This window comes from Lonchura striata, chromosome 2 (assembly GCF_050655825.1).
Source record: "Lonchura striata isolate lonStrDom1 chromosome 2, ASM5065582v1, whole genome shotgun sequence".
NCBI classification, from domain to species: domain Eukaryota; kingdom Metazoa; phylum Chordata; class Aves; order Passeriformes; family Estrildidae; genus Lonchura; species Lonchura striata.
Genome location: NC_140704.1, coordinates 5,461,142 through 5,489,036, shown reverse-complemented (window position 1 = coordinate 5,489,036; position 27,895 = coordinate 5,461,142). Strand labels below are relative to the sequence as shown.

At 37.8% G+C, this 27,895-nt stretch overlaps 1 protein-coding gene across 1 annotated transcript; it reads right to left on the bottom strand.

The window, feature by feature from the left end:
• Window positions 1-166: 166 nt before the first annotated feature.
• On the bottom strand, window positions 167-27,713 carry LOC110484557 (sodium channel protein type 5 subunit alpha). Its single transcript, XM_085574132.1, has 24 exons — window positions 27,709-27,713; window positions 26,843-26,934; window positions 25,926-26,129; window positions 23,231-23,288; window positions 22,433-22,574; window positions 21,812-22,009; window positions 20,591-20,767; window positions 19,706-20,077; window positions 18,534-18,660; window positions 16,580-16,818; window positions 16,038-16,238; window positions 14,939-15,292; window positions 12,882-13,319; window positions 11,859-12,005; window positions 10,640-10,760; window positions 9,394-9,548; window positions 8,561-8,734; window positions 8,237-8,344; window positions 6,540-6,818; window positions 5,833-5,886; window positions 4,794-4,935; window positions 4,160-4,260; window positions 3,477-3,747; window positions 167-1,942 (listed from the first exon to the last, which is right to left on the bottom strand). Exons 1-24 carry the CDS (start codon window positions 27,711-27,713, stop codon window positions 750-752), a joined length of 5,352 nt encoding a protein of 1,783 aa, XP_085430258.1. The 3' UTR covers window positions 167-749.
• Window positions 27,714-27,895: the final 182 nt, after the last annotated feature.

The following is a 27,895-nucleotide window of genomic DNA, read 5'->3' as shown; positions in this document are numbered from 1 at the left end:
TGATTGATGGTACAGCTGCCTTCACATCACTGCCAGAGGAAACCAGGTTAAAAAAAATAATCCTCACAGGCAAAACATAAAGCAAGGTTTGCTCTGCTCAGTATGGCTTGTGTAATACTAAGAGTTGTATTTATTATTTCATTAAACTTCAGTAACACAACTATGATAACATACATGCCATGGTTTATTCTTTAAATCAATCATATGGGAAGTCCACTACACTGTGGAATATTTATGGATCATGCAGGGTCTATGTTTGTGGCACATCTGTCCCCAAACATAAAAAAAAAATAAAAAATCATCAGCAATTTGCTAAACAGGTTTATAATGATAGTAGCAATTAGGAATGGAATACATTTTATTTCCTTTCCATTCCTCAATTTATACTCATATTGACATTCATTTTCTGTTCTCCAGTAAATCCATTGGTGCTTGGACTTTGCTTCCAGTACAGGGGAAATATCAGCTGAGGTTGCATGTGAACATGTCACAGCACCCAGGTACTGTGGGACCTGCTTTTCAGTGAGATGCCATTGATCAAACAGATCCAAAACCTTTCTCTGAATAGGAAAATATTGAAAAAAACTGAACACAGCAGAGCCAAAGGCCACGATTCTCAGCTGCCATAATTAACTGATCACCACCAACAGACCTGGTTTCATAGGGAAGCTGCCTCTGCTGACATGTATTTACAATATAATCTTCTGTGAAAATGTAAAAATATTCTTAACAACTTTGACACCAATTTACTACTTAATGTCTGGAGATTGTTGATTGCCTGTTATTTCTACATTCTCAACCACAAGATTGCCACTACTCTCTCTTGTGACGCTGTAATACGACGGAGGGATGGACACTGAGGACGACGTTTCAGACCTGCGAGGACCATAATTTGCACGCAGCATAGATGCAATAAGTCCTTTGTTTTCTGGAGCAGCATCTCCCAGAGTGTCAGAGCTGCCAGTTCTGTGCTGGTACAGGTAGGAAGCCTGTTTGAGGGAGCGCTGGAGCAGATAACTCCTGTAGGCACGCTGGATAACCGTGGCCGACGCCTCCTCTTGCCTGTGGCTGAGCGTGGTCGATATGGGCTCGTAGGATTGTTTTGATGGATTGGCAGCCATGAATTTCTCCTCCATTTGTACTCTCAGAGTATCCAGCTCCCCAGAATCTCCCAACACCCTCTTGGTGAAAGCAAACAAGATATCCAAGCAGTGTATCTTGTCCCCACTGACCACAGGCAGGTCCATTGCTGTGAGTTCAACTTTGTTTGGTTTTGGTACGCACAAGGGCTTGGGCAGAGCATCTGCAAAGTCTGAAAGTGCAGAGAAAGTTATAAACTGAGTTGCCTCAGGATCAAACTTCTCCCAGATTTCATAAAAGATATCAAAGTCATCTTCCCCTAAAGGCTCTGCACTTTCCTCAGTGGCAGCATTGAAATTCTCCAGAATAATGGCTATATACATGTTTACAACAATTAGAAATGATATAATGATATAACTTACAAAATAAATAATACCTATGGCAGGTTTACCGCATTCACCCACTGTACCATTTATGTTTGGATCACAGAATGGTGGCCCAGTGTTTAAAATAGGACTGAGAAGACCATCCCAGCCAGCTGATGTGGTGATTTGGAAGAGACAGAGCATGCTGTTAGCAAAGGTTTGGAAGTTGAACATGTCATCAATGCCACCTTCCATCTTCACATAGGCAAAGTTAGCCATGCCAAAAATGGCATAAATGAACATGACCAGAAACAGCAAGAGGCCAATGTTGAACAGAGCAGGAAGGGACATCATTAAGGCAAACAGGAGAGTTCGAATTCCTTTGGCTCCCCGGATGAGTCTCAGGATTCGCCCAATCCGGGCCAAGCGAATGACCCTGAAGAGTGTGGGTGGTAAGAAATGTTCAAAGGCTTTGCCAATGCTGGAAAGCAGTAAGGCTGAAAAGGAGAGGATAACAACTTGTTAGAATATCAAATTTTTTCTTAACTAGTAAAGAGGCTGGAATGATAATATATTCACAGCTCAAAAAATCTGATGTGTGTTTGCTAAGCCCTACCAGAATAACTTTTAGGAGAAGTTGAATTGAAATAATAGTTGTTGAAATCAGTAATTATGAGCTACACTCTTCAGCCATCAGAGGACAGTCACTGTTGCACAAAAAATGACAAGAAAATTTGTGGCACAACTTCAAATATCTGTATCAGTTGACACTTGATGACTGATGGTTTTCTTTGACTCTGGTTGCACGAATATTTCAGCAGATTCAAATTACCTTCTACATTTGTCTTCAAATACTGATACTACAAAGCTAAACTAAGAAAACGAGATATAATGCCACGTCATGGTTATCATTTAGATAATATAGGCATGATATGTAGAAGCAAACAGAGTGATGAACATAGAAGTTGTGTATGCCACTCTACAATGACTTTTGGTTCATTCAGGGACAGAGCTACGCATGGATGTTATTTTTGCTTTGTCTGAATGAAATAAATGACACCTAGTGGCACTAGAAGAGGCTTGTCTTTTTAGAGTGCAGATGTTTTGGATAAATTTTTCTGTATTTACAATCCAGAAACATAATTTCTCCAGAGCCATACTTACCCAAGACACCCAAGAGCCATAGTAAAGAACTGAAATATCCTTCTTGCCCTAAATGCCTGTTGCTAGGGCAGTGCTAGCAATTGGCAAGAAGCTCAAATTTGCAACAGAGCTCTTTACCCCATTCTTCCATTGCAATCCCTTCAAGTAAAAACTAATACATTTTTGGTGACCTTTTCTATCGTGTTACAAAGTGAGAACCCTTATTTTCAGTCAGCAATGCCATTTACAGAAATGGAATTCTACAGGCTATAATCTAATTGCAGTCTTCCTAGTCTATTCATATTCCAGTATTTCTGGAATATGTATAGAATATTCCCATTTTTCTATATATTATATTCCTATTTTTCTATATATTTCAGTCATCTGTCAAAAACACAGATGACAAAACCCAATAATTGATCTAATTGAATAGTTCTTAATTGGTACTAAATCTGTGACAATGGAAATGATCATGTAACGTGACACTGCTATGATGAGTTATTCATTCTGTATTTCAGATGAGAAAAAAATAAAGAACCATTATAAATATATATACACATTATAAAGTGTATATATTTATATTGTGCAGACATATTATTTAAGGATAAAAGCTGTTAGACAATTTATAACAAACCAGCCAAAGGTACAAATAAAATTCTAAAGCTTATGGGGTTACTAAGGTAACACCAAAAGTTTACCTGTTCAATATGCTTGAATCTCATTTAATATTATTTAATATAATCTTGCTTATTTTTTCCTTAAGACCTTATAGTATTATGACTTACATTTCAATGACTATTTGCAATTAATACATTTTAACTAATTTTTTCCTTTCTAAAAAGAGTAATGATTGATATAGTAAAGAATTTTCAAGACAATTTTACTTACCAACAAGTGACATAATAACAACAACTAAATCAAATATGTTCCAGGCATTTGAGAAGTAGTACTGCCTCAGAGCCAGCAATTTCAGCACGCATTCTGCAGTAAAGATGGTAACGAAGAGTATATTGATTTTGCTGAGGATGTTTGTCTTCGTTTCACTTTGCTCATAAGTTTCCACCATCATTGTGATCATGTTGAGGCAGATGAGACCCATGATGACAACATCAAACATTTGGGATGTCACAATGTTGAAAAGGAAACCTTGGTATCTGTTCTAGAGGGAGAAAAACATACTTCTGACATCAGCTATGAAAATAAGGAGTACCCATCCATACACGTTTCCAACATTTCCAATTTTTATGTTGCAAAGTCACTCAGCTACAATGAAGTTGGAGAAATGGGAGAGAGTACAAAAATTACATTAAAAATCCCTTCCCATCTTGAAGTTTTATCACTTCCAAGGAGAATACAGAACCCAATAATATTTATGCAGAGAACTTTATAAATATTTAACCTGTAAAATAATTCAGTCAACTTTTTGCTGTGGAACTGACTTTAGAGCACTGTGTGAGTATCAATGTAAAGACATTAAGAATATTTTATGTGCAATATATAAATATATGCACTTTCCAGTGAATTAAATTGCATTTTTGCAATGCATTTTCCCAGTGAAGTATTCAGTTTACCAAGGGTCTTGGAATGGGTTTTTGAGGTTTCTTGGATCCCAGCTTTTTCATTGCATTGTAGTATTTTTTCTGTTCTTCTGTCATAAAGATATCTTCCCCACCTAAGTATACAAAGAAATGTCACTGTTATTCAGTGAAGAGCAAAACTACTGTACTTAAAATGTCTAAAATGCTGGAAACTGGCATTCCTTCCTTTTCCACACCTTGCTGTTTCTGGCTCTTATTTCATATCATGTAACTGTGTCCAAAAAATCAGTGGCACAAACCAGCCATTCACAGAGTAGAGACCTTGGTGTGAAACTCAGTTCATTCAAAAGGCATGGAAACAAAAAACATGGACAGGATCAGATCTTCCCCTGGCTTCCCATGTGCTGGGCTTGCTGAATATCCAAATCACTCAGAGTATCAGTTTCAGACTCCTTTCTAATTAATGAGTCTGCTGTCGAGTTCTCCAAAAGGAGTGAATTTTTAAGAGGTTTTGAAATGTTTGGGGAAGATTTAGGTGTTCAGGTTACAGAGAAAAAGAAAGGAGAAAGTTATTTTTTGCACCTTAATTATGAAAGCTCTGGTAAATGCCAATAGAAATTTTAGATTCCACGTATAGGACCTTGTTTCTAAAACACAACCAATTCACTTATCTTTTTCTTTTGCTGGTTAAAGTTGTCAATGATGACACCAACAAAGAGGTTCAGGGTGAAAAAAGACCCAAAGATGATGAAGCTCACAAAGTAGAGATACATATAGAGACTGTTCTCCATCTCTGGCTGATCGTCTTTCTGCAAGAATGAGAAGCAACTTGAGAAATAATATAGCTGTGTGAGTGCAATTGAGAATAATCTTCATATTGAAGCTCCTTTCAAAAATTGATGTCAGGAGGAACTAAGATTTACAGCCTTACTGCTAATTGTGACAAAAGTGGTATCGTTTAAAACTACCAATAGTGTGTAACACAAAATTTTGTTTGAATATTCTTGACATGATTTTCATAGGCATTGCAGAAGCACCAGTTCAGTTCCTTCCAATAAGAACAGGAGCTGTAAATTTTTCAGTACATGAAAAACCAAACAAACTATGTAGAAGTCAAATTCCAAGCTCTTGCCATTAATAGTCTTGGTCTAGATACGTTGTTGCTCTTTTTTCTCTTCTTAACAAAAAATTTCTGTGATGTTATTATGAATAAAAAGAAAATTGGAAGAAGAAAAATAATTTTTCAAATTGGAGAACAAAGAAGAAAAACATTTAAACACACAAAACCATCAATATATGAAAATACTATTATTAGTATTTTCATATTTTTATATATTATTTATATTTTCATATATAAAAATGCTAATATTATAATATTAATATGCTTTAAAAATTCTTTTATTCTTTTGAACTCCTGATTAAATTAAGACATCATCTACATTTCAATTTCTTTCCTTACTGAGCCATACCACTTTGTTCTGCTTAAGTGGGTGGATCTAGAGCCGAAACCCTTTCCCCATTGCAACAGAAAAGCTTCAGGATGCCATGAGTCATTTGCAGATTAAATGTTTACATCATCTCACAAAAAATAATTACTGGTAGTATTTAGCACAGACAAACAGCAGATGTAGAAGTGCAAAATGAATACTGCATTTGCAGAAAGCAGCAGCATTCACCAAAAATATGCTTTGAATAAAATGACTGACCTCTCTTGAATCTACTGCTGCATACATGATATCCATCCAACCTTTAAATGTTGCCTGGAATGAGAGATTATGGAAAATGTGTTGAACTTTGACCTTAAAAGTCTTCACATCATTTGCAATATCTGAATGACACTGACTGGAGCAAGAGCCTTTGCTGTGTTCACAGGCACAAAGCCCCCAGCTCTGGCTGCTGCTCTGTGCGGCGTTCTCAGCCTCATCAGGCCATGAGAGCTCTCAAGGGGGAGACAGAACACTTTATCCTAGGATTCTGACAGAGCAAACCTTCATCAGCGTGGAAGCTGGAATCCTATCCTAGGATTCTGACAGAATCCTAGGTTGTATGATGAAACCTTCATCATGCAACCCTCACAGCTGAATAGATCCACATTTTGACAGAAAAGGTCACTATTTGTCCCAGAATTCCTTCTGAGATGGAATCAAGCTCTCAGAATCATGAAACTGCTGGAGGCTGCAACAGTACTTGCCCACCAGATGTTCCTTTATCACCTGGAAAGTCATGGCAGGGACTCATCTGTCCCCCTTTTCCCATTTGTGTGCATGAACAGCCAGCTACACGGGGGGAGCAAGCTGCAGGATATTCTGCAGGATATTTCACTCCTTGCATCACCCTCAGAGATGAGTTAGGAACTGACAAAAGGTCAAACCCATTGGACAAGTGCTGGCTGCTGAGAACAAGCAGCACTTACCACCTGAAGAAGAGCCAGATAGCCAGAGCCAACATTATCAAAATTGACTTTAACATTGACCCAGAATATTTTTCCAGTGTTGTTATACATCCCACAGTCTGTTTTGTTCTTGATGTTGTTATCTAATACAGAATTTTCATCTGTCATATTGACACATTTCCCAAACTTCCCAGCAAAGAGGTTCACTCCCATGATGCTGAAGATGAGCCAGAAGATGAGGCAGACCAGCAGAACATTCATGATGGAAGGGATGGCTCCCAGGAGGGCATTGACCACAACCTTGGATGAAAAGGGAGAGTAAAAATATGTTTCAGAAAAAAGGATGAGCTCAGGTAGCTGTAAGCACTTACAGATCTCTGCAAACAAAAATTTCTATGTAAATAGTCACAGTCACACTAGTCACAGCTGGCAGGGGGACCTTGAATCTTTAGTGTCTATTAGGCTTTCAAAGAAACAGTTGATATTTCTTGGTCTGCTGTGAGAACTTACCACTACTAGAATGTGAGTCCACCCTTTATATGTTTTTTTTTTTTACTTTCCCTTGTTTTTGGAATAGGACAGTGCCTATTTGTTTCTTTGTTTTCGACTTTATTAACATAACATTTCTGAAGTACTCACCCATGAGCACTAGTGCAGAGGACTATTTTTAAGACTGTCAAAAGCAATTCTTAAACGGACCAGTAATAATTTTTCATTGATAATTTGTTTCATTTATTTTTAGGGGATTATGATTGTGCTTGGGGTCTATAACCATAAGCCAGGTACATTTCCTGTACATTTCCAACCACAGAAAAGTGACCATGCAGATTTTAAATGTATGCTAAGACATAAGAGATTGCTTTGAAAAAATGGGTAAGGGAATGGGTGAGAACATTTATTTGAATTTCACAGTGAAGGCAGTGAACTCATCTGTGAGATAGCAAAGAAAAACTTGATGGACCAGCAAAAAAATCAAAAGACTTTGTGAAGGTTTTTTGGAGACTGTGCCACACACATTCTTCATCGGAAGACAGAAAATATGACATCACCTGTTTCTACATCAAAATTTGTTCCAGACATGGAAATTTTGATACATTCTACTAATTAATGTAATGACATTTCTCTCTGTCTTCACAGTATCAGGATTGCAACCACAGAATTTTCAGTCTCAGTTTCAGAATAAAAAAAAATGAATAAATAAATGTGCTCTTTTGATGGGAAAAGAAAATCTAATGTTCTACAGACAAACACTTCTGTTTTCTGAAAGAACTCTATTTGAAACAATAATTTGAGCAAAGTACTTTTTAATAGGCTACGGTTTTGTAAATCAATCCAGTAAAATCTTTCAAAATTGAAATGACTCTTTCCTCCGAGTTAGCTTGCTATCAGATTTCAAAAATTTTAAGTTCTTATTCTCTGTTTTATTTTTGCCTATCTCAGTAAGACAGGAACACAAGAATGTCTGAGCAGCAACGGAATAAAGTTCCACCTAGGCCAGTTTTAATTGCAACTGCACTTAGATGACTCACTCCAGGAAAATTTATAGGGAATGCCCAAGTACAGAAAAGCACAACCAAGGATCTCTTTAAAAATTCACTTTATAGTTCCTAAGCTGAGCTCAGGGTGAACATGTGCACTTCATAAAGGCACAGTGATGAGTCACAAACCTGTGATGTGCTCATGAGTTGTGACAAGCTTTGGTTTGCAACCAGTCTTACCCTCATTCCCTCAAATCGTGACAGTGCTCTCAAGGGTCTCAGAGCTCGCAGGGTCCTGAGAGATTTCATGGGGCCAAAGGTACTGCCAAAGAGGTTTATCAAAGAGACCTGAGTGGGAAGACAAAGGAAATGTATTAACAACATCCTGTTTCCTTTATTTCTGTTTAAAAAAACCCAACCAACAAACAAAACCATGCTTTCAGTGCCAGGAGTACAATACCCTGACACCATTGCTCCAGGGGTTACGGTCTGAAATTTACAGCCAGAAAATAATCAAGGATTCTGCTGCTAGTGCTGTATAGGAACAGCAAGGGCAGAACTCACATCTATAATAAGGAAGTCCAGCCAGCACCAGGCATTGGTGAAATACTTCTTGAAGCCATAAGCCACCCACTTCAGGAGCATCTCCAGGACAAAGATGTAAGTGAACATTTTGTCAAGAAATCCCAATATCGCTTGAATTCTTTCTCTCTTATGTATATGGATGTCTTCAAATGCCTGAAATCATAATGGATAAAGATAAATGGCAAAAATCATAAATTTACATTGTACATTTAAAGTCGAGCAACACTGAGACCCCTTCATCATTCAGTTTGTTTTAATACAGATCTGAACACCATTTGTTACTGTGCCAGCTGATAAAAGTGTAATTCTCCCCATGCCTTCTCTTTCTTTTTCTCTATATAACACACCCCTGTGGATGCATCCTTCCTGCACAATGAAATCCTGGGAGGACAGGATAAAAATACACACATACATTTAGAAATTTAGATAATCAACTTTATATATTGAAGAGAACTAAGCTTATATCCCCCAAGTATTAAGAGTCACTTGTTTGTTTTAATGGTATAAAATGTCCTTAATATTTCACAATTATGACATAACTTCCTGCAAAGAAATCCAGTATACAGCCAGGAGAGAAACAGCTTTTGAGACTCATATATTCTTAACTTAGCTCATGCTCTCTTATAATTTTTAATAATATTAATAACAGATTTGCAATAATTAAAATGATGAATAAATGACTGCTATTTGCAGACTCTTCCCTCTTTATGAGTTCAAAGATATTCAGTTTATTTGTTGGTAAAAACAACTTCTCTGGGTGCAAATTAAAGCAAAAAGTCCTTCATGAATACATGAAACTGTGCTACACCCACCAGGGCTCCACTGCTCAGAAGAATCATGAACACAATAAAGGATTCAAACCAAGAATGTTCCACAATCTGGTAGCAAGTTTTTCTCAGATTCCACCAGGTTTCTCCTCCCAACTTTGCAGCACTATCCAGGCAACAATGGAAGTACCGAGCACAACCTGAAATGAGAGACAGCATTGAGTGCATGGAAGGAAGGCAGGTGAATGTCAAGGCATGGCCAGGAGATTCTGGGGATAGGACAAAGTCAATGGTCACAGTTACTGCTTTGTGGTTGCTGGTTTTCCCTGTTTTACTGAGAGAAAAAAAAAATTGGGATACATCTAGTTTAATCTGCCTTGTAGCTCCTATTAATATACACAATAGGTAGAGCCCATTTGGACAACTTTCCATTATTTCAAGACATTTCTGAGACACTGGACAGGCTCTCACTGGCCTGCTGTTGGGGCACACAAAACTTCAAGGCCATGGGAAAAAGTCTTGATGTTACAAAAGTCCTTCTCAGTTTCTGCACCCTCTTTGGAAAGCAGAGATGAGATGCTGTAACCCCAGCACAGAAAGTCACCAAAATTTGTCAGGACTGATGTGAAAGCCAGTGCTGTTCCAAATTAGGGTAGGAAGAAATCATAAAAGTACTGAACACACCCTAGAACAACTTGCAAATCTAGATATCATCTGACAATTGGAAGAGATTACTGGATTATATTTAAGGTCCTTTCCAACCCAAGTAATTCTATGATTCCCTAATCATCACCCTCTAGAAATTCAATTCATCTTAGCAGCTTCTTCTGCTTATTTCACTCCTTTGTTTGAGATTGTTCATTAAATATTATTCAAGGAATAATTTACTGCTGCAAAGTGTTAATAAATCTGATGTGCCAGGTGACCATTGCCATGTGAGACCTGATCCCACACATTTCTGTTATGTTAAACCCCCAGAGTGACTTGGTTGCTTTTGAACTGAGTGAAATTCATCTCACCTCACAATTCTACTTTTCAGAATGGGGCAGGGAGGGGGGGGTCTATGCTATTGCCCATGTCCCACTTGGAAGCAATTGCTTTTAGAGGAAAGGGTTTTATTTTTCAGGCGTCTCAGCCTCTATGTTGACTAGATGGGGACAACTATTTAGTTTTTTTTCAAATAACTAAAATTAACTGAAAATAATCTGACCCTATGACTCAGCCTCACTAGAGAAACAAGTTGAGTTTTCCCTCTTCTCACTTCCCAGTAGTGAAACCATGAGAGTTTTACCTTCTGGAAAACACTCTTCTGGAGTCTTGAAGTCTTCAGAAAATTCTGGAATCTGTTTTAAAACATCTTCAGGATTTGTCAGATCCACTGTGCTGACTTCAGAAGAGCTGATCCTGTCCAACTACCAAGCACAGTAATATCAGTCATTGATTCTTTCTAATTTGGGTCCAAATGAATAAATCAATCCATTAACATTTTTAAAACTCAAAACTAAAGCTTTGTTATGTACTAATATTACAAGTATTTTTGGTAATGGAATAAATTTTTTTGTTTTAAAAGATATAAGCTTAGAAGTACCAATAGGTTCATTCAAATAGAGGCCCAAGCCCTGTAATTACGATATCTATCTACATGAACCAGATGTAACTGCCTAATCAGCTGGGAAATTGAAGAGCTTTTAAATTGCATATTAGTGAATGTAGCTCTTAAAAGAGGAGAAATCACTTGGTTTAAAGCCATGAAATCATGGAAAGATGTGTTCACACAGGAGACCCAGACAAATATATCCATTATTGTGCCAGGAATTGAGCACCCATGACAGTGTTTAGGAAGTAGAAATTGGAATCATACCCTGTATTCTTCAGGGTTACAAAGCTTTTTGCCATCCCATTAAACCAAAGACAATGTTAAGAGCCAGCAGTTTGTTAGCAATCACTTACTTTATGCTTTGTTCCATGTTTCCATAATGCTGGTTTTACTTCTTTAAATGTATTCTACAGTCAAAATTATTTTCAAATCACTGTTAACTGGTAACAACTATCTTTAATGACAGGGAGAGAAACTAATTTCCAACATTATGTTTCTTGAATCCAAGATACTTAGGAAACAGGCAGACTTGATAGAATTTCCCACATGGAAGCTTATCTCTTTTTTTTTTTAATTCTCCATTTTTGTGGGGTCAGAATGTAATAATTGGAAGGTATTAGAGTATTTTATAAATTATTCATAATTACTACCAAAGTTACATCATAGTTTTCCCATTTCTATATGCTCTATTTCCTATACTTATATTTTTCTTTAAAATAAACACCTAGAAAACCTTTGATTTTGCTCACAGAATTCCAGCTCCAATATTGGCTCTTGTCCTGCCAGACCAGCTACTGCAAGTTCAGAGCTGCTTCTGGCACTAAACTTCTCTCTTGGTAAATCCCTGAACAGAAATATGCCTGTGTTTGACCAGTATTGGAAAACTAACACCACTAAAAAAAAAAATTGTTACCTCTTTTTCTTCTGGTGATGAGAGTTCACCCTTCATGTCATTTCCTAGATAAAGCACACTGAATTCTTCAGAGGAAAATCCTGATCCTTTACTCAAGCTGCCTGAATTTTTTGCTCTGTCTCCTCTTTGCCTCAGATGATTTTCATCCTGAAATTAAACTGGATTAGCAGGGTTTTCTTTTGCCTTTTTAGGGAGCGTACAAGTCAGAGGTGAAAATCCAATTTACTATAAGTTTCATTTAAAGTGGGAATCTCCAGACAAGTGTTATAAGAAAGGATCATTTCGAGTCTCTGACTTTATCTAAGGATAGAACGTCTCCCCAACAGAGCACATGAAGGCGTTTCAGTGATTTATTCAAAACTTAAATGAGAATTCTTACATAGGAATTAAGAGGGAAATTTAAATGGGAAATTGTGATAGCAGAATGACAATTGTGATTGAAACAGAACTGGAAAATTCATAGAGCACAAAGAAATAGGGTAAATATATTATGTAGTATCAAAAATATATCCTTAGTACAGCCACTCCATAGTTAATCCCATCCACTTCTAATAATTACTACATATCACACACAGCAAGGAAAAACACCAAGCAAGGATCAGAGCTATCAATTCATATTCTGAATCCACGATAATGTTCTGTATGCAGAACATGTATTTTCACTCTTTTGTGCAAATAATACCAAAACAGTTAATATTATGCATAAATATTTACATTAAAAAAATCCAAGTTCACCAAGGACTGCCGCAATTACCTGTATGCACCACAGCACATCAGCTAGAATTCCTGCAAATTTTTTCTTTTAAAACCATGAAAGAATCTTGATTTTAAAAGGCTCCAAGGGATGATTTGCCCTTGTAAATATTTTTACATTTGGTTCTATTTCAGAACTTTGTAACTCTCTGGAAATGGATCAACATCTCCCACCCTGTTCTGCTAGAGACTCTTCTCCCACACATCCTTCCCTCCCTTCATCTCTCTCCACAATTCTACTGTTCCAACACAAATGAAGAAATCCATTACCTGTTTGCTGCATTCTGTGTCAGTAAATGTGCTCAGTTTATCATCATCTTCGAAACCCTCACTTGTATCCTCTGCCTCAGCAATAGGGACACAAACAAATACGTTGGGGTTTCTAACAAAATCTTCAAGACCCGGGCATTTGTCCTTATTTTTCTCAATCCATTCATTATTGTAATTCTCTTTACAACTTTTTTTCTCTTCACTCTTGAGCCCAAGCGAGTTCTGTGCAGTCAATTTGATTTTCTTCTTGTGCACTTTCTTTATCTGCCTGAGCTTCCTACAGCAGGCATCCCACGTCATGCTCTTGACAAAGTGGAATCCTTTGCGGATCCGAGCGAAGGCAATCCGAAGATTCTTCATCTCTCCATCATCCTCTGTTGTCTGGAGGCTGTCAGCACTAAAAGAATTCAGCAGCAGTGCAATGAAAAGGTTGAGAACCTGAAAGCAATTGAAAGAATAATAAAATAAAAATTAAAGTCTGGAGACTAGCATTCAAAAATCTGAATTCTAACTCTGAAGAACACAGATGCTACCAAAGTTCAGTCTCTCCTGAGCAAACCAAAACAAGGTGATAAGGAAATGGCAGCGACTGATCACATTGTGGTTGATGAAATCAACTTCACTATCAGAAATTTCAATGTTCCCAGTCCTCTCTTCTCAAAAAATGCAATTTAAACTACAAGAGAAAACAGAACTGTGTGCCAAATGCATTATTTGGTGAAAGCAACTTTTCACAGGTTAAAGCAGCAATATAGACTCACATCTTGTCAGTTTAATAATTGCATCTTCATTCTTCAAATTAGAATTAAATCAGGCCTCTGTGGAGTTACTTCCAAAATTCTGTAAGATCAGATTCAGGCCCAGAAATTTCCTCAAATCTGCTACATTATCACAAAAATCAAAACCAAGAGAAGCTTGAATTTTTCATTTATAAGTACTTTCAAACAAAGGAATTTTTAAACCTTCACTTGTTTTTTGTTTGTTTGCTTTTAAGGGAACGTGCAAATTTAATTTTTTTCACTAGTATTTTGGTTACTAATGGGATCTGTGTATCTTAATTTTTGTTGTGGCAGAACTGGGCAGATACCACCCCTGAGCCATCCAAGGACCACAGGCAGTGGAGAATATCAGCTCTGCAGAGGTCGATTCATCCCATCTGTTTTAGTTATTAACTTTAGGCTGGAATAAATCTCAGTATTCTCTCTGCTTCCTTGGACCATAAGAAAACCTGGACAAAAAGTGAGGGCTAAACACTTCATTGCTTGACAGTTAATATGATGTGATATATATCTCACTCACAGCATTTCATCACTGACATCAATACTTGCAGTGTGGAACAGACAGGACATTAAATACATATTTAGGATTCAGTCACATTCAGCAGAGATTTCCCATAAAGGTCTGCCTAGAGTTAAATATGTTCAGATATTTTTTTACAATTAAGAGAGCTTGGCACATGAATGAAGGACATGAGGAACAAAGTTAGTAAAAGAAGATATTTATGAGTTGGGCATCAAGAAAGGACAGCTCTGGACCAAGGAAGGCAGGCTGTCCCTTGTGTCCCTTGAGGCTGTGTAGGTTATGCCATTGCAAGATTTAGCTCTTGGATATAAATGTACTTTGAGATGCCATTTGCTGATAAAGAATTCAGTACGTTGCATGAGTTCTTAATAAAATAAATAAAATTGATTTAGAGAGGGACTTAAGCACTTGCCCTAATTAATTCAAGCAGGTAAGCCATAAGCCTCACTGATTATTTACATCCAAATCCCAAGATGCAGAGGAACGTACCTGCCTGTAGTGTATTTACTGCAAAGGTATTTCTTGTCACATTGCCACATGAAAAGGTCAAGTGATGCTGTGTGCAAAGCTTACAAAAATGGGAAAAATACAGACAATGGCCCAAAGGTGAAAGGAAAAAGAGGATTCCACAGACTATAACAAATATAGGTAACTTTTCCACCTGTTTTTAGGGAATCTACCTCTTGTTTTCAGAACAGCCATTAACTGGAGTCCACCAAAGATAGATGAAGAGAAGAACACCTTGCAAAACTTACCACTAAATTTCCTATCACCATGACCAGCAGAAAGACAAAAAGACACAGTGATGGTTCAGCAACCACCATGCAGTCCCACATGGTCTCAATCCATTCTCCACACAGAATTCGGAAAATGATGAGGAAGGAATGGAAAAAGTCCTTCATGTGCCAGCGTGGCTTGCAGTCTTTGCTTATTTTAGTGCAGTTGAGCACATAACTTCTCCCAAAAAGTTGCACCCCTACTATAGCAAAAATGAAAACGATGATTGCCAGGACGAGGGTCAGATTACTCAGTGCTCCCAGGGAGTTACAAATTATTTTAATTAGTGTGTTTAAAGTTGGCCAGGACTTTGCCAGTTTGAAGACCCTCAGCTGCATAGCAACATAAAACATAGTGTTAGACATCGGTAGAGATAACTCATCTTTGCACCATGCAAATCCTACAACAACAAATTATTATTATTCTGAACTAATCCAGCAATGCAACATTTGTGGCATGTTTATACTTTTAAAAAGTATTTATAGATATTTTTTTCTTTTGACTGGGCAACACAGCAAACACAAACTAATCACCTTGTAAAGGAACAAACTAACTTGAGACTGATAAAAGCAGGCAGCTGTCCATGCAATTCTCTTGATGTAGATTATGGTGCCTAATTTACATGTAAAACAAAGGACCAAAAGCTCAGGTACTGCTACTGTAGTACTATGAAAAGAGTCTATATTTTGATAAAGCAATTTAAATCAGTCCCCAGTATATGAAGTGGACACCTTAACATAATTTCACATATTTCTTTAAATATTCTTTATTTCTGTTTGTACTCCGGCACTTTTTTCTAATTTCTTCTGCTAGTATTTAATTAGTTGTGTCAGTTTTATAACATATCCATTCTGAAATATTTTTTCTTTTGAATATTTCTCAGTGAATCCACAACAAATAGACTTGTTAAACTCTAACATCACAAGGAGTTTGAGTGTGTTTTTTATAGTCAAGAAAAGGTAGTAAAAATAATTGGGGTAAAAAAAAAAATAATTTCTCGCCTCCTAACTGCAGAAGTATTCTCTATTAAATTGACAAGATAAAGTTTCATACAACTGAGCATGCGTGAGGCATTACCAGTCTGAAGGATCGTAAAACTGACAGGGTTCCTCCTTTTCCCCTTTCTTTCTTGCTTTTGTGTCTAGGGAAACTCAGTTCAATTAAACTCAGTGTGACAATGACACTGTCAAAAATATTCCAGGGCTTCTGAAAATAGTAATAGGGATCTAGAGCGATGATTTTTAAGATCATTTCTGCAGTGAAGATTCCTGTAAAAACCTGTGACAAGGAAACAGTAGCATCAGCCTGAAAGTAGCTGTGAATTTATCTTATCTCTAGGTCCTTTCCCCTCAAATAACACTCATGGACAGGTTAATAAAACCCATGTTTATTAAGTCCTAATGCACTTTCAATTAAAATTGGAGGATGGTTTTCTGCATTCTCAGGAGCATGACATAGTGCATTAAAAAATCTGGGAATCATCTGTGTTAGAAACAAAGTTTATAAATGCAGTTTGCTAATTTTTAATTTTTACTGTCACTTTTTATGTTTCAAGTGAAAACACACATCAACCAATTAATCAATTGTATAAAAACCCACATAGCTGAGAATTTGCTTACCAAGTTTCCAATTTTAAGCATGAATTTAAAAGTAGGTGACATATTATTGTGCTCCAGTGCCATGAACAAAGTGTTCATCACAATGCAAACCGTGATGGTGAGATCAAAAAAAGGATCCTGTATGAAAGCAGCCACTTTTTCCTTGATTCTCAACCAAAGTGGGCAACAGTCCCAAATTAGATACTTTAAAGCAAAGTTCTTCAGGCGTGGTGGGCATTTCTGCTGAGCTTCCTCATGTTCTAAATGAAAAAGAAAATCTTTCTATCATTAGTTATCATGGAGCAAGATGGTGAAATAACAACTTCAAGCATTCAAAAGACCAGAGAAGTAAAATGAAATCTTTCCTCTCTCACAGAGCCTCCCTGCACTTTTTACCATTCATGTGGTTCTTACATCAGCTGATAAACGTGAAAATAAAAATTCAGAGAAAAATGCCAAATTCTTTTTTGAGCACTTCCTTCAAAAGCCTTTGGAAAGGGTTTTATTTGTCTCAGATTGGTACTACAACCATCTGGCAATGCAGATATTTGTGTCCTCACACGCGTGTCTGGGACAACGGCTGTGTCACACCCAACAATGTTTTGTCTCCCTTGACCCTCAAGGCAGTTTAAAGAATCAGTGGTAGACATGGGAATTCTGACTCTGGCAAGTCCAAATTGCCTGAAATTTGGCCTTTGGCCTTTTCTATAGGAAAGGTCACACCCACCATTTCCCAGCTGATGCAAGTTCAACACATCCCCATTTTCCTCAAGTAGAAATTGGGACAGAAGCTGCTTTGTCTTTTGTCATTTTTATCTTTTTAATCAAATCTAAATCTCATAGCTTTTCTTTCTTCACCATTAATATTAACTAGACCTTCAAAATACTTTTGACCCAGCTTAAGTCCTGTGCAAATTCATTGACTAACTGGAACTAGCTTTAAATACAAGCACAGCAGGAATTACTCATCTGGTTTTCAGGGAGTTGGAAGCTTTTCAGAAATAGATGAGCTGGGTCTGACTCACATCCTTTTCTTAATTGGACCTGTCCTTATTTCTTCCCTCTGTTTAATTTTCATTTATTCTCCTCCAGGCTTCAATACCTACATCTGCACCCTCCACCACTTATTCCAGAGTGATTGCTTTGACTCAATCCTCACTCCAGGTCTAATTCTTGTCTTCCTCTAGAGCTGCAAGTCCTGTCCCACTCCACCTCACAGCTGAAACTGTGCAACAAAACCCAGATCTTCAGTGAATTACACTGCAAGGCAAAGCTCAACTGGATGTGTTGTAACTGTGATTCTCCTGGAAAAAAACTTTTTAAAAATTAAGAACAGGGAGCCTCCTGCCACCCCTATTCAATCCCGTACTTGTGGTCCAAGAACTGGTGGTAGAGCTCCTCAAATGGCCCAAAAGAAAACAAAAGTTCCTCATCCTGAATAATTTGGACTGAAATTTTTCAGCAAAATCTGCAACAAAATTATCAGTCATCAAAATAATTATCACTGATTAGCTCCCACCAAAAATTCACATGGGAAGGTAAATTAAAGGAATAAAATTTTAAAGTTAAGTACTCAATATCCAAAGATTGTCACAAATAATTTAACTTGCATATTCTTACTAATTGTTAAATTCTGTGAATCCTCTAAATTCTGCCACTGACACAACAGAAATCAGAGGATCAGGAGAAGGAAAGCGTGCCAGTCCTGTAGGTCAGATGATCAGAAATATCTTCCACTCACTCTCACCCCAAGCCCTTCACTTTCTGCCCCAGAGCAAGCTTTTACAATAAGCAAAGAATGTCTTCCAGTACAGAGAGACTGCGTAACACCTTTTTTTCAAAAATATGTCCAATTTAACAATGAAATTCCTAACGACACACCCACAACTCTCTGCTAGCCTTTAAGAAATAAGTTTTGTTCTTTCATAGCAGCATTACTTTAGGGTTGAAATAAACTTAATGAGGAACCACTTACCCTCCAAGACACTGGTAATTATGCTGACTACACTTGCTGCCCTTTGTCTCTGAAGAGCCTCATTAAAGTACTCCGCTGACAGATGAGGAGGTAAATGCATCATGCTGCTCTCATCATGCACAGCTGGCTGCTCAGAGAAGTAAACACGATTAGGGAGATACCACGGGAGTGAAATGAGTCAGGATGTGATGATGGGTAACTGTGAGAGTTAATAGGAACAATGATGGGCAGCCAAATAAATGTACATTTTTACAAGATGTAATAGATGCTGAGATTGAAGGTCCTACTCTGTTGTGGGGCTGCAATGTATGGATCCTGCAAGCATGTAACATGGGGAAAACACAGCTTTGGAAATGAGTGTATGAGGGGAAATAGGCCTAGAAATGATTCAAGAGACTAATGAAATAGGAGAGAATTGAAGGATAAATAGGGGAAATTGGGGAACTTACAGGCAAACTGCTGCATGATGCTAAAGGGGCTATGAACAAAAAAAAATCACAGGTATTATTCAAAATTACACCTCTGAGAAGCATTTAGGAGGAAAAGGATGACTTGTAATTTCAGCACTAGGAACCTTTCAAAGTATGTTAATGCAATTAATGAATAGTAGAAGTATAAGATTTACAACAGTAAGGCCAAAATCTAATTTCCAGGAAGCATCAGAGTATTATAAACCAGTTTCTACAGACAACTTAAAAATTCCCACATCAGCATGCTTGAATGTTGCCCTGATTTTTAAGTGTTAAGTTTTCTTTTATAGTTCTTTTGAAAGTTTTAAAGCTCTCATAAAACTCCTTCAGCCTTCTGATATGTTTACATATTTCTACTGGAGTTCTCACTGTTCATGTAAATAATGATTATTTTGTTCTTCTCTGTGGGAAGAGAGAGTTGGTTTGACCAGTGTGGTTGGAGAGGTGGTAATTCCATCCTCCAATCTGTGGTCACCTTTAGAATTCTATAAATGCCAGATGTTTGAATAAAACTTTCTCTTTTTACTCCTCTAAACTTACCAAGCGTCTGTGACTCATTTTGTGTCCAATAGCGATGCTTGAGTTTGCATCACTGTTCACAATTAAGGTGAAACTCTTAAAACAGCAAAAAAACCCAACCCTGCCACTGATCGAGAAGACATAATATAAGTAATGTGTTTGAAATATGATATTTTTCCTTACCAGATTCCCCTTTCCCGCATCTTCCATGACTGGTGGAAGCACAGCTCCTTCCAAGGACACGGGATCTTGGCTGTGCACCCTGCTGCTCCCTCCTGCCAGCCCTGAGCCCACCCCAAGGCGCTCATCCAGGTTGGCCCCGTCGCTGCTCCGCGCCCAGCTTGGGGTGGCGGGGTGGGAGCTGTGGCCCCGTTGGCTTTGCAGGCTGGGGCGCCTTCCCATCGGCGCTCCCGACAGGGACCGGCAGCGGGGTTTGAGTCCCTCGGCAGCGAGGTCCGTCCTGGAGCCCACCTCCACCTCCACGGCGGGGATTTGGAAGTTGAAGACGCTGCCGTGGCTCGGCCGGCGCTTGGCTGGGGCCAGGCCCAGGAGAGACTGGGAGCCAAGGCAGAGCAAAACAGAGAGAAGAGCGTAACATCACAGAGGAAATCTGGGGAATTGCTAAATTATTACAGCTTCGTAACATCTGCTATCAACCACTGCAAGTCCAAAACTCCTATTCGATTTAGATTTTTCAGGAAGGATTATGTTTATATTCTCAATGGCAGATAATAAAACTTTATGAGCTGTACCAGCTATTTTTGAGATAAGCTTTATACTTACATTTTAAGTATGAAATTTTTCACAGAGAATGATGGTATAAAAGCTAAGTTCTGATAGTCATTTTTTTTTATTTCTTTTTGTTATAGAAAATTTATCTGTTTTTTATAACACTTTCTTTTCAAATTAATTTTTTCAACTAATTCTTCTTTATTCCAACAATTGTTTATTTCAAAGATTTAAGAGTAATCTGTGTTTGTAATGGGATTTTGTTCATGCTTTCAAGCCATTAATTTTAAATTAAAATTAGAAAAGTTTTAAGGATTTCAGATTCAGATAATAGATTACCAACTTTCGTTGACTGTCTGGGAGCTGTGACTTGGGAAGTTCTTCTTCATTTTCTTCTCTCCCCAATGACTTATTTCTCATTTCCCTATTGCTCCTTTCTTTGATTTCTTTGGGTGACAGAGAAGAGGCTTCAAAGGAGGTAAGTGACAGGATATCAATCCCTTTAATACCCAGTGACTGAAAAAAAAAAAAAAAGATTATATTTTTGCTGGGTGCTTTAAGTAAAAGCAGAAAGAAAACATTTCTGTGCTATGTATTCTTATTTTCTGATAACAATTTGTGTTTCACAAAACTCACTAAAAATCTTCAAATATGTAATAATGCTAAATGAAAGAGGAGAGAATTTCCCCAACATATGGAGCACTGAACAATTTGCTATTTGCAGTGTGTTATATGATTACAAGTACCCAGCCTGCCAGAGGCAAAATAATCACATTATAGCTCCTACTCCTCCATATGGCAAATTTGCTTACAATAAAAATGCTCAGTTTGAAAATAATGTAGTAGAATATATTCTTTCCCCAAAATAAATGTTCAAACCATAATAAAAGTCTTTCTTTTCATTGGGGATCCTTGGGACTATATTCCCAGTGTGGATGATTTCCCTCCAATGCTGAATTTAGGGTGATATTTTTAAAACACAGGAGCATCTTGTTCCAGAAACTTCTATGCTATTTAAGTTACCAAGAGACTTTTCATTCAACTACAATAGGTTTTGTCTCTGATGTTATTGCAGTAGAATTACTGTGTGTTTCTTTGCTTAGCAGCCCAAATGACAAAATAAAATTAAAAAATTTAAAAAACAATCAAACTTTCTTTTTGAAGCTGCTGGCTGATAGAATTTTATGTATTCCCAATTTAAAAATCTTGTTTTTCTTAGAGTAACATCAACCTTGGATGCTTTTTATCCAAAATAATAATCATTGTTTCACAGGAAACATACACAGCTGAACAAGAAGCTGTGCTGCAGCTCCAGGAATCACTAATTTCAACAAGCTATCACTTGCTCCTATTTCCATGAATGTTTTTTCTATACAGCTGTACCCAGGGAGTGATGCTTTTTCTTATGTCTGGATGGGGCTCTGAGCATCCTGGTCTAGTGGAAGGTGTCCCTGGCATGGCAGGGGCTTGGAATGAGATGATCTTTAAGGTCCCTTCCAACCTAAACCTGACCACAAATAGAACAATGAGACAAACACCTGCAAGTGAATAATTACGTACCTCTTGCTCCTTCTGCAGTAATTCCATAGCTTCCCGAAATTTCCTTTCCTTTGCCTCGGTTTCAGCAATGGTGGCCTTGTTCTGGTCCTCGTATGCCATTGTTACTACAGCCAGAATCAAGTTGACTAGATAAAATGAGCCCAGAAAGATGACCATCATGAAGAAGACTACATATACCTTCCCAGAAGCTCTGAGGGTCTGCAAGCAACACACCCCAGAGATAAACATTACCACAAAAAATACCAGGCAGGCTTTCAATATGTCTCTGAAATTCTTTAAAAGCACTGAGCTTCTTAGACACAATGATTCAGGAAGCTTAAATAGAATTAAACATTTTTTTGCCATTCTTCCCTGTCTTCCTCCCTCCCATGAAGACAATGGAGGAGGCATTTTTACATTTTTGAAGGACAGTACAGAACCCTTTTAGGACTTTTTTCCAAGAGCAGGGCAAAAGGGCTGGGAAGTACTTCAGCATCCCTTTTCTAGGAGTCAAAGGCAGAAGGCAAGACCTGGGCTTGATGACTTGCAGCTATTGATTTTATTTGAGGTTTCTTGTCCTCTTTACACATTTTCTGCTTCAACCAATGAAGATCACCTCTGAGCCATGCACAAAACTGGTACCTGTTGGTACAGACGCTCCCAGTAGTCCTGGGTCATCAGGCGGAATAAGGAAAGAAAAGCCCAGCCAAATGTATCAAAACTGGTGAAACCATAATCAGGATTTGGCCCAATTTTACAGCATTTATAGCCAGGAGGACAGTCCCTGCAATTAATAACAAAAAGTGGAGCTCCTGTAAATGTGCAGATTTCAAGGAAAACTTCAGCTTGATGTAAGAGTTCCAATTATGTTCCAGCTCTGCAGTTCACTAGAGTGCAAAATTTTCTTCTCCAGGAAGAACTGACTGGAAGGAGGGATGGAAAAAGCAGCACCCACAATCCAGAAAAAAAGGAAGAAGACAGGCTGGAGTAGATCACCATCCCAGGACAGCCCTCTCACCATCAATCTTCATCCCCTGCCCCTCACTGCAAAGCAGCCACATCTCCCTCCTTGCCCAAACCTGCCCTCCAAAATTCGTGTTTTGTTTTACCAGTTTAATGCTCATGAGGCTTCACAGAGAGGAGTGTCCTGTGATGTACCTCAGATTTTTCACATTTTCATATATCCATGGGAAAAAAGGAAGACAACACTTCAGGAAAGTCTAAAAGACTAATTGGATCTGAATAAGCCCAACTGCAGGTTCATATTTTGTTCCCTACAAGAATTAAATTATTTGACTGTTTGCTATACTTTGTTTTCTGTGTTCCTGTTTCTGCATTCAAGGAAAGCTTGGAATTTCTTCTGTCTTGCATGACTGAGCAAATGTAGGAGCACTGAGGCAGAGAAAACTTCCAAGGAAGAAATAATCTTAAATCACTCACCCAGCACCAGGACCACACAGCAAAATATCCACAGTACCATTTTTCCTAGCAAAGTCATCTATTAAAAAAAAAAAAGAAGAAAAGAAAAAAAAATTGAACCCAGAGCACTTTCTAGCCTTAATCCCCTATCATTTAATATTAATAGTGATGAGTAACCAGTGACCTGTAAGAGCAAGTGCACAGGTTTCCCATGCTCACATTAACTGCACCAGATTGCAGGATGCCCTGGCCTCATAAATAAACATGCATATGTGTGTGCATGAATTTCAGACTGAAGGCAGTCCTTCTGAAGAATTTTTACAGTTATCACTTTGGCTACATCTGTATAAAGGAAATGATGAATTGGAAGACATAAGCTCAAATGCAGTCACAGAATCCCAGAGTGGTTCGGGTTGGAAGGGATGGTAAAACTCATCTCATTCCACCCCCTGCCATGGCAGGGACACCTTCCACTATCCCAGGTTGCTCCAAACCCCATCCAGCCCAGCCTTGGACACTTCCAGGGTTGGGGCAGTCACAGCTTCTCTGGGCAACCTGTGCCAGGGTGTCACCATTCTCTGAATAAAGAATTTCTCCCTGACATCTAATAGAAGTGTTAAACCAATGCAATATTTGGTAAATGTTGGCATAAACTGGCAGAATTCTGGCCTGTAGCAATTACCTCTCTCCAAGAATGTGTGCAAACGTTGCTAGGAGTAGAATAGCCCATGTCTGCTTCCAATGAGCAATAAAAAAGTCCAGTTCTAAGGTGGAACAAAGAGTATTTGATTGTGTGAATATCCACCACTGCTGAGCCCAACAGCAGCTCCTAACCCTGCTCAGCTGAGAAATGCAGATTTATCCATTAGGATGCTGGAGCTGTGCCCTTTTTGAACTCTTCTCTTATTTCTCTTAGCATTAGTTACTCTGCTATCAGCAGAATCAAAGTAAAAGCTCTAGCTAATAGCTAATTATCTCCATTAAGGTGTGGATTTATTATCCCAGATGGAAGGGAGGTCTCACATCTCCCTGTTGCTTCTCAGACCTCTCCTGTGCTCATCAAATAAGTCAGCATGATTCAGAGCCACCAGGAGCCTTTGATATTAGCTCTGCCATACCATGTAAATACCCCATAAAGGACTGAATCCCTATCTGGGCTACTTTCCACTGGAATTTTGCTGAGCTCCACTCCTGTAAACTGAAAAAAAGAAGAAGTTTTTAAAGAAGATTCAGTGATTGAATTGAAAAGAATTATAATAAAATATAGTTCTCCATGTGGGAGATGGGAGCTTCCCACAAAATCAGGAAGAAAGCAGTCCATAAAAATATATAAAAATAGTTTTATAGAAAACTGGACTTATAGGGCTGTACATCCTAAATCTTACAAGAAAGTAATCTACCAAGCATTAAACCTGTCTGGGTTCTCCTATTCCTTTTAGCATAGGATCTGAGCAACACAAAGGTTGTGAAGCAACACAGATTTTATATTTCTTGAGCTCTGTTTTCTCCACACCATTGTCTTTATACAGCTTCAATGTTCTACATATACTAAAGTACAGATCCTTTTCCTTCTTGTTCTTCAGCACAGAAAAATCAGCATTTTTAGCCTGACTTTGCCACAACCATAGTCTCTGCTATGGTGTTCTAGTCACTGGTTCATTTTCAAGTTTGCTTTCAATTATGATTTTTGCAGCATTCTGTACATGTAAATTACTTGTTTCATATGTGTAGAAACTTGTTTCTTTTGGTAGGAACAATAAAAAAAAATATTTTCCTCAAAAATCTTTTCTACACTTTCTTCTCCTGGTCTGGGAAGTTATTGAAAAAATCATGTCTGAACAAATCTCCCACACAGAGTGTGGACAAACAGCAAATCTATGTGATTTTTAATGTATTTCATGAGTTGCCCTGGGAAAATTCTTTTCTCCCTGTGCAACTGCTGCTATGTCTGAACTCACTGGGAGAGTTTTTTCAGTGATGAAGCTTTCTTCATATTTCTGGCACAGACATTGATTATTTTGAGTCTGGCTTTTTCATATATATTGAGTCTTCTCCTTTAACACAAGGCTTTGCTTTGCTATTCTGAATTGCACCTTACAATTCTTCCTCTGAGAATGTTTTGATTCATTTTCAAATGTCTGCTCCATGGTTCCATCACCAGCCTCAGCCAAGGTGTAAACATGAAACATATGTATTGTATATATCTTATATAAGATTTAAAATAAGATATATATATAAAAGACATAAAATCAGATCTATATATTATATAATATATATCTTATATAAGACACAAAATAAGATATATTTGATGTCAAGAAGTAAGTAATTTGCTTTTCAAAAAACTCCTCTGTTTTAAGCTGAGGAGCAGTTCTCACTGAGCAGGAAAATGAAGATGCATGGGCTCTTCAGCCTGTAGTAAAAGGTGAACTTTGGGGAATTACAACAGAGAATGAGCTAATGCATGTTTCAGTTATTGTCATATCATTCAGGGAAACAGGTCTGGATGTTACTGGAAAATTTGGGAGTGATTTTTCTTTTAATGAGGGGAAGGAGTGCATTCCTGGATGCCTGCAAGCTGCTCTGGCAAACAGAAGGCCATTATCAGGTAGTTACTCATCAAAACAACAATCAAAACATCCTAATTCACAGCAGTAGTTATACTTGTGCATAGGTGTCTATAGCATCATCTAAAGAAGAATTAAGGAGAAAAAATTACCTGAATCATTAGCAAACTTTTCGTAACTTTCCCATGTTTTATTACAAATCCCTGTAGAGTTCCTGATACACTTTTGCCTGAGATTGCCCTTAAAAAGCTGGAGGCCTATGAGGGCAAAAACACTCAGGCAGAAAACAGTCAGGATCATCACATCTGCAAGTTTCTTAACAGACTGGATAAGTGCCCCTACAATGATCTTGAGCCCTAAAAAGACAATATAAAAAGGAAATGCAGGATGAAAAACTGAGATTCAAATATAATACTAGAGTAGAATTAAAACAATGTATAAAAGTATAAGAATTACAGGTTAGTATGTGGCAAATATATTTGCAATACAAGTATATTTAGAATGAGAGTGACTAATATGAGAGAAATACTTTTTCCTCCTTTCATTGACCCTACAATTTTTAGATGTTCCTTTCATCTCTGAAAAATATTCATGCAAAGGTGATGAACCAGAGATAGTCTAGTTTTCTTTATCCACGAAAAGTAATATGCATAACTCAAATTATACTTCCAACACTGGTAGTTTGGGAAGATAATATCCAATCTGAACCTCTCCTGGCATGGACTGATGATGTAAAATCATTAGTGGTAAAGACCCTTCAATATCCAGAATTATTTCTGTGGAACCATAACACACACATCAGCTAAAAGCATATTCTGTAAAACTGACATTATAAATCCTGAGCAGTATCTTTAAAAGCATAATGAAAACAAACTATATTCAATATTCTTTCTAGCACTTGATTCATTCTGACTGGGACAGATGAACTGAGACACTTAGTGTGTGCACAAATTCAGCTGTGTCTGCAACTCGTGAAAGATACAGGGTGGGGAAAAAGGAAAAAGCCAGCATTTTGTATGAAGCAAAGAATGTAAGGAAGAGAAAGTACTCAGCAAGTAAAATTTCTTACCTGGGACTACTGAAATGGTTTTTAAAGCCCTGAGAACCCTGAAAGTCCGGAGGACTGACACACTCCCCAAGTCACTAAATGCTCCCACATACCTGTAAAGAGCAGATGTGAAATACCAAGTGGTTGAACAGAGTTAACTGGGCATTTATTTACAGTGGTCATTCTTGGATGTCAATCTTTCCAAGTGTATTTTAAGCATTAAAAGCTGCATATCAAGGATTTGTCTGAAGACTTATAAAATAGAAATGCATTTCTTCATTATTAGAGTTTCCCTCTGAGGTGGCTCCTGGCTTGTGCAGAGCTTGTGATCATCTTTAAACATCATTAATTTAAAATACAAAAGTACCACTCAATATTATGAATTTACAAATGCTGGCTAAGCTGTTTTGATCTTCCTTCTGCAGCTGCATTTAACCAGTTTATAGAAGTTTGCTAATTACCAGAAAATTAGGCTTTAATTACAATTTTTGGAGATGGAGCCATAATTCAATCCACTATCCTGGTGTCTGTACCCATCATCCTAAGTGCAAAATTATACTTTTATTCATGGGATCAGCAAGTCTGTATTTATACCCAGCTCTTAAATTTCACCAGTCTAAACACATCCATTCACATATACCCACCACTGGGAATATCTTGCTCTGCACAGCTCTATTCCCTTCTTGAAGAACTAATATATTATTGTAATACAGTTGGGTGCTAAATAAGAGGAAAAGTCAATGTTCTAGATGGTTTCAGGTGCAATTAGGAGCCATGGGTTGGTTTTTAAACCACAGACAGCCTTTTGCTGTCTGTGATGAGACAATGAGAATTTCTAGCACAGAGGGAGGAGGCAGGTAATCCATATTTTATTTGTTCCCACTTACGCCATGACGATAACGGTGAAATCCAACCAGTTCCAGGGATCCCGGAGGAAAGTGAATTCATTTAGACAGAATCCTGTTGCCAATATTTTTATCAATGATTCAAAAGTGTAAATGCCAGTGAAGGTAAATCTAAGGAGGGGAGGGAAGAGCCAAAGGGAAAGAGCAGTGTTAGCACTCAACAGAAGAG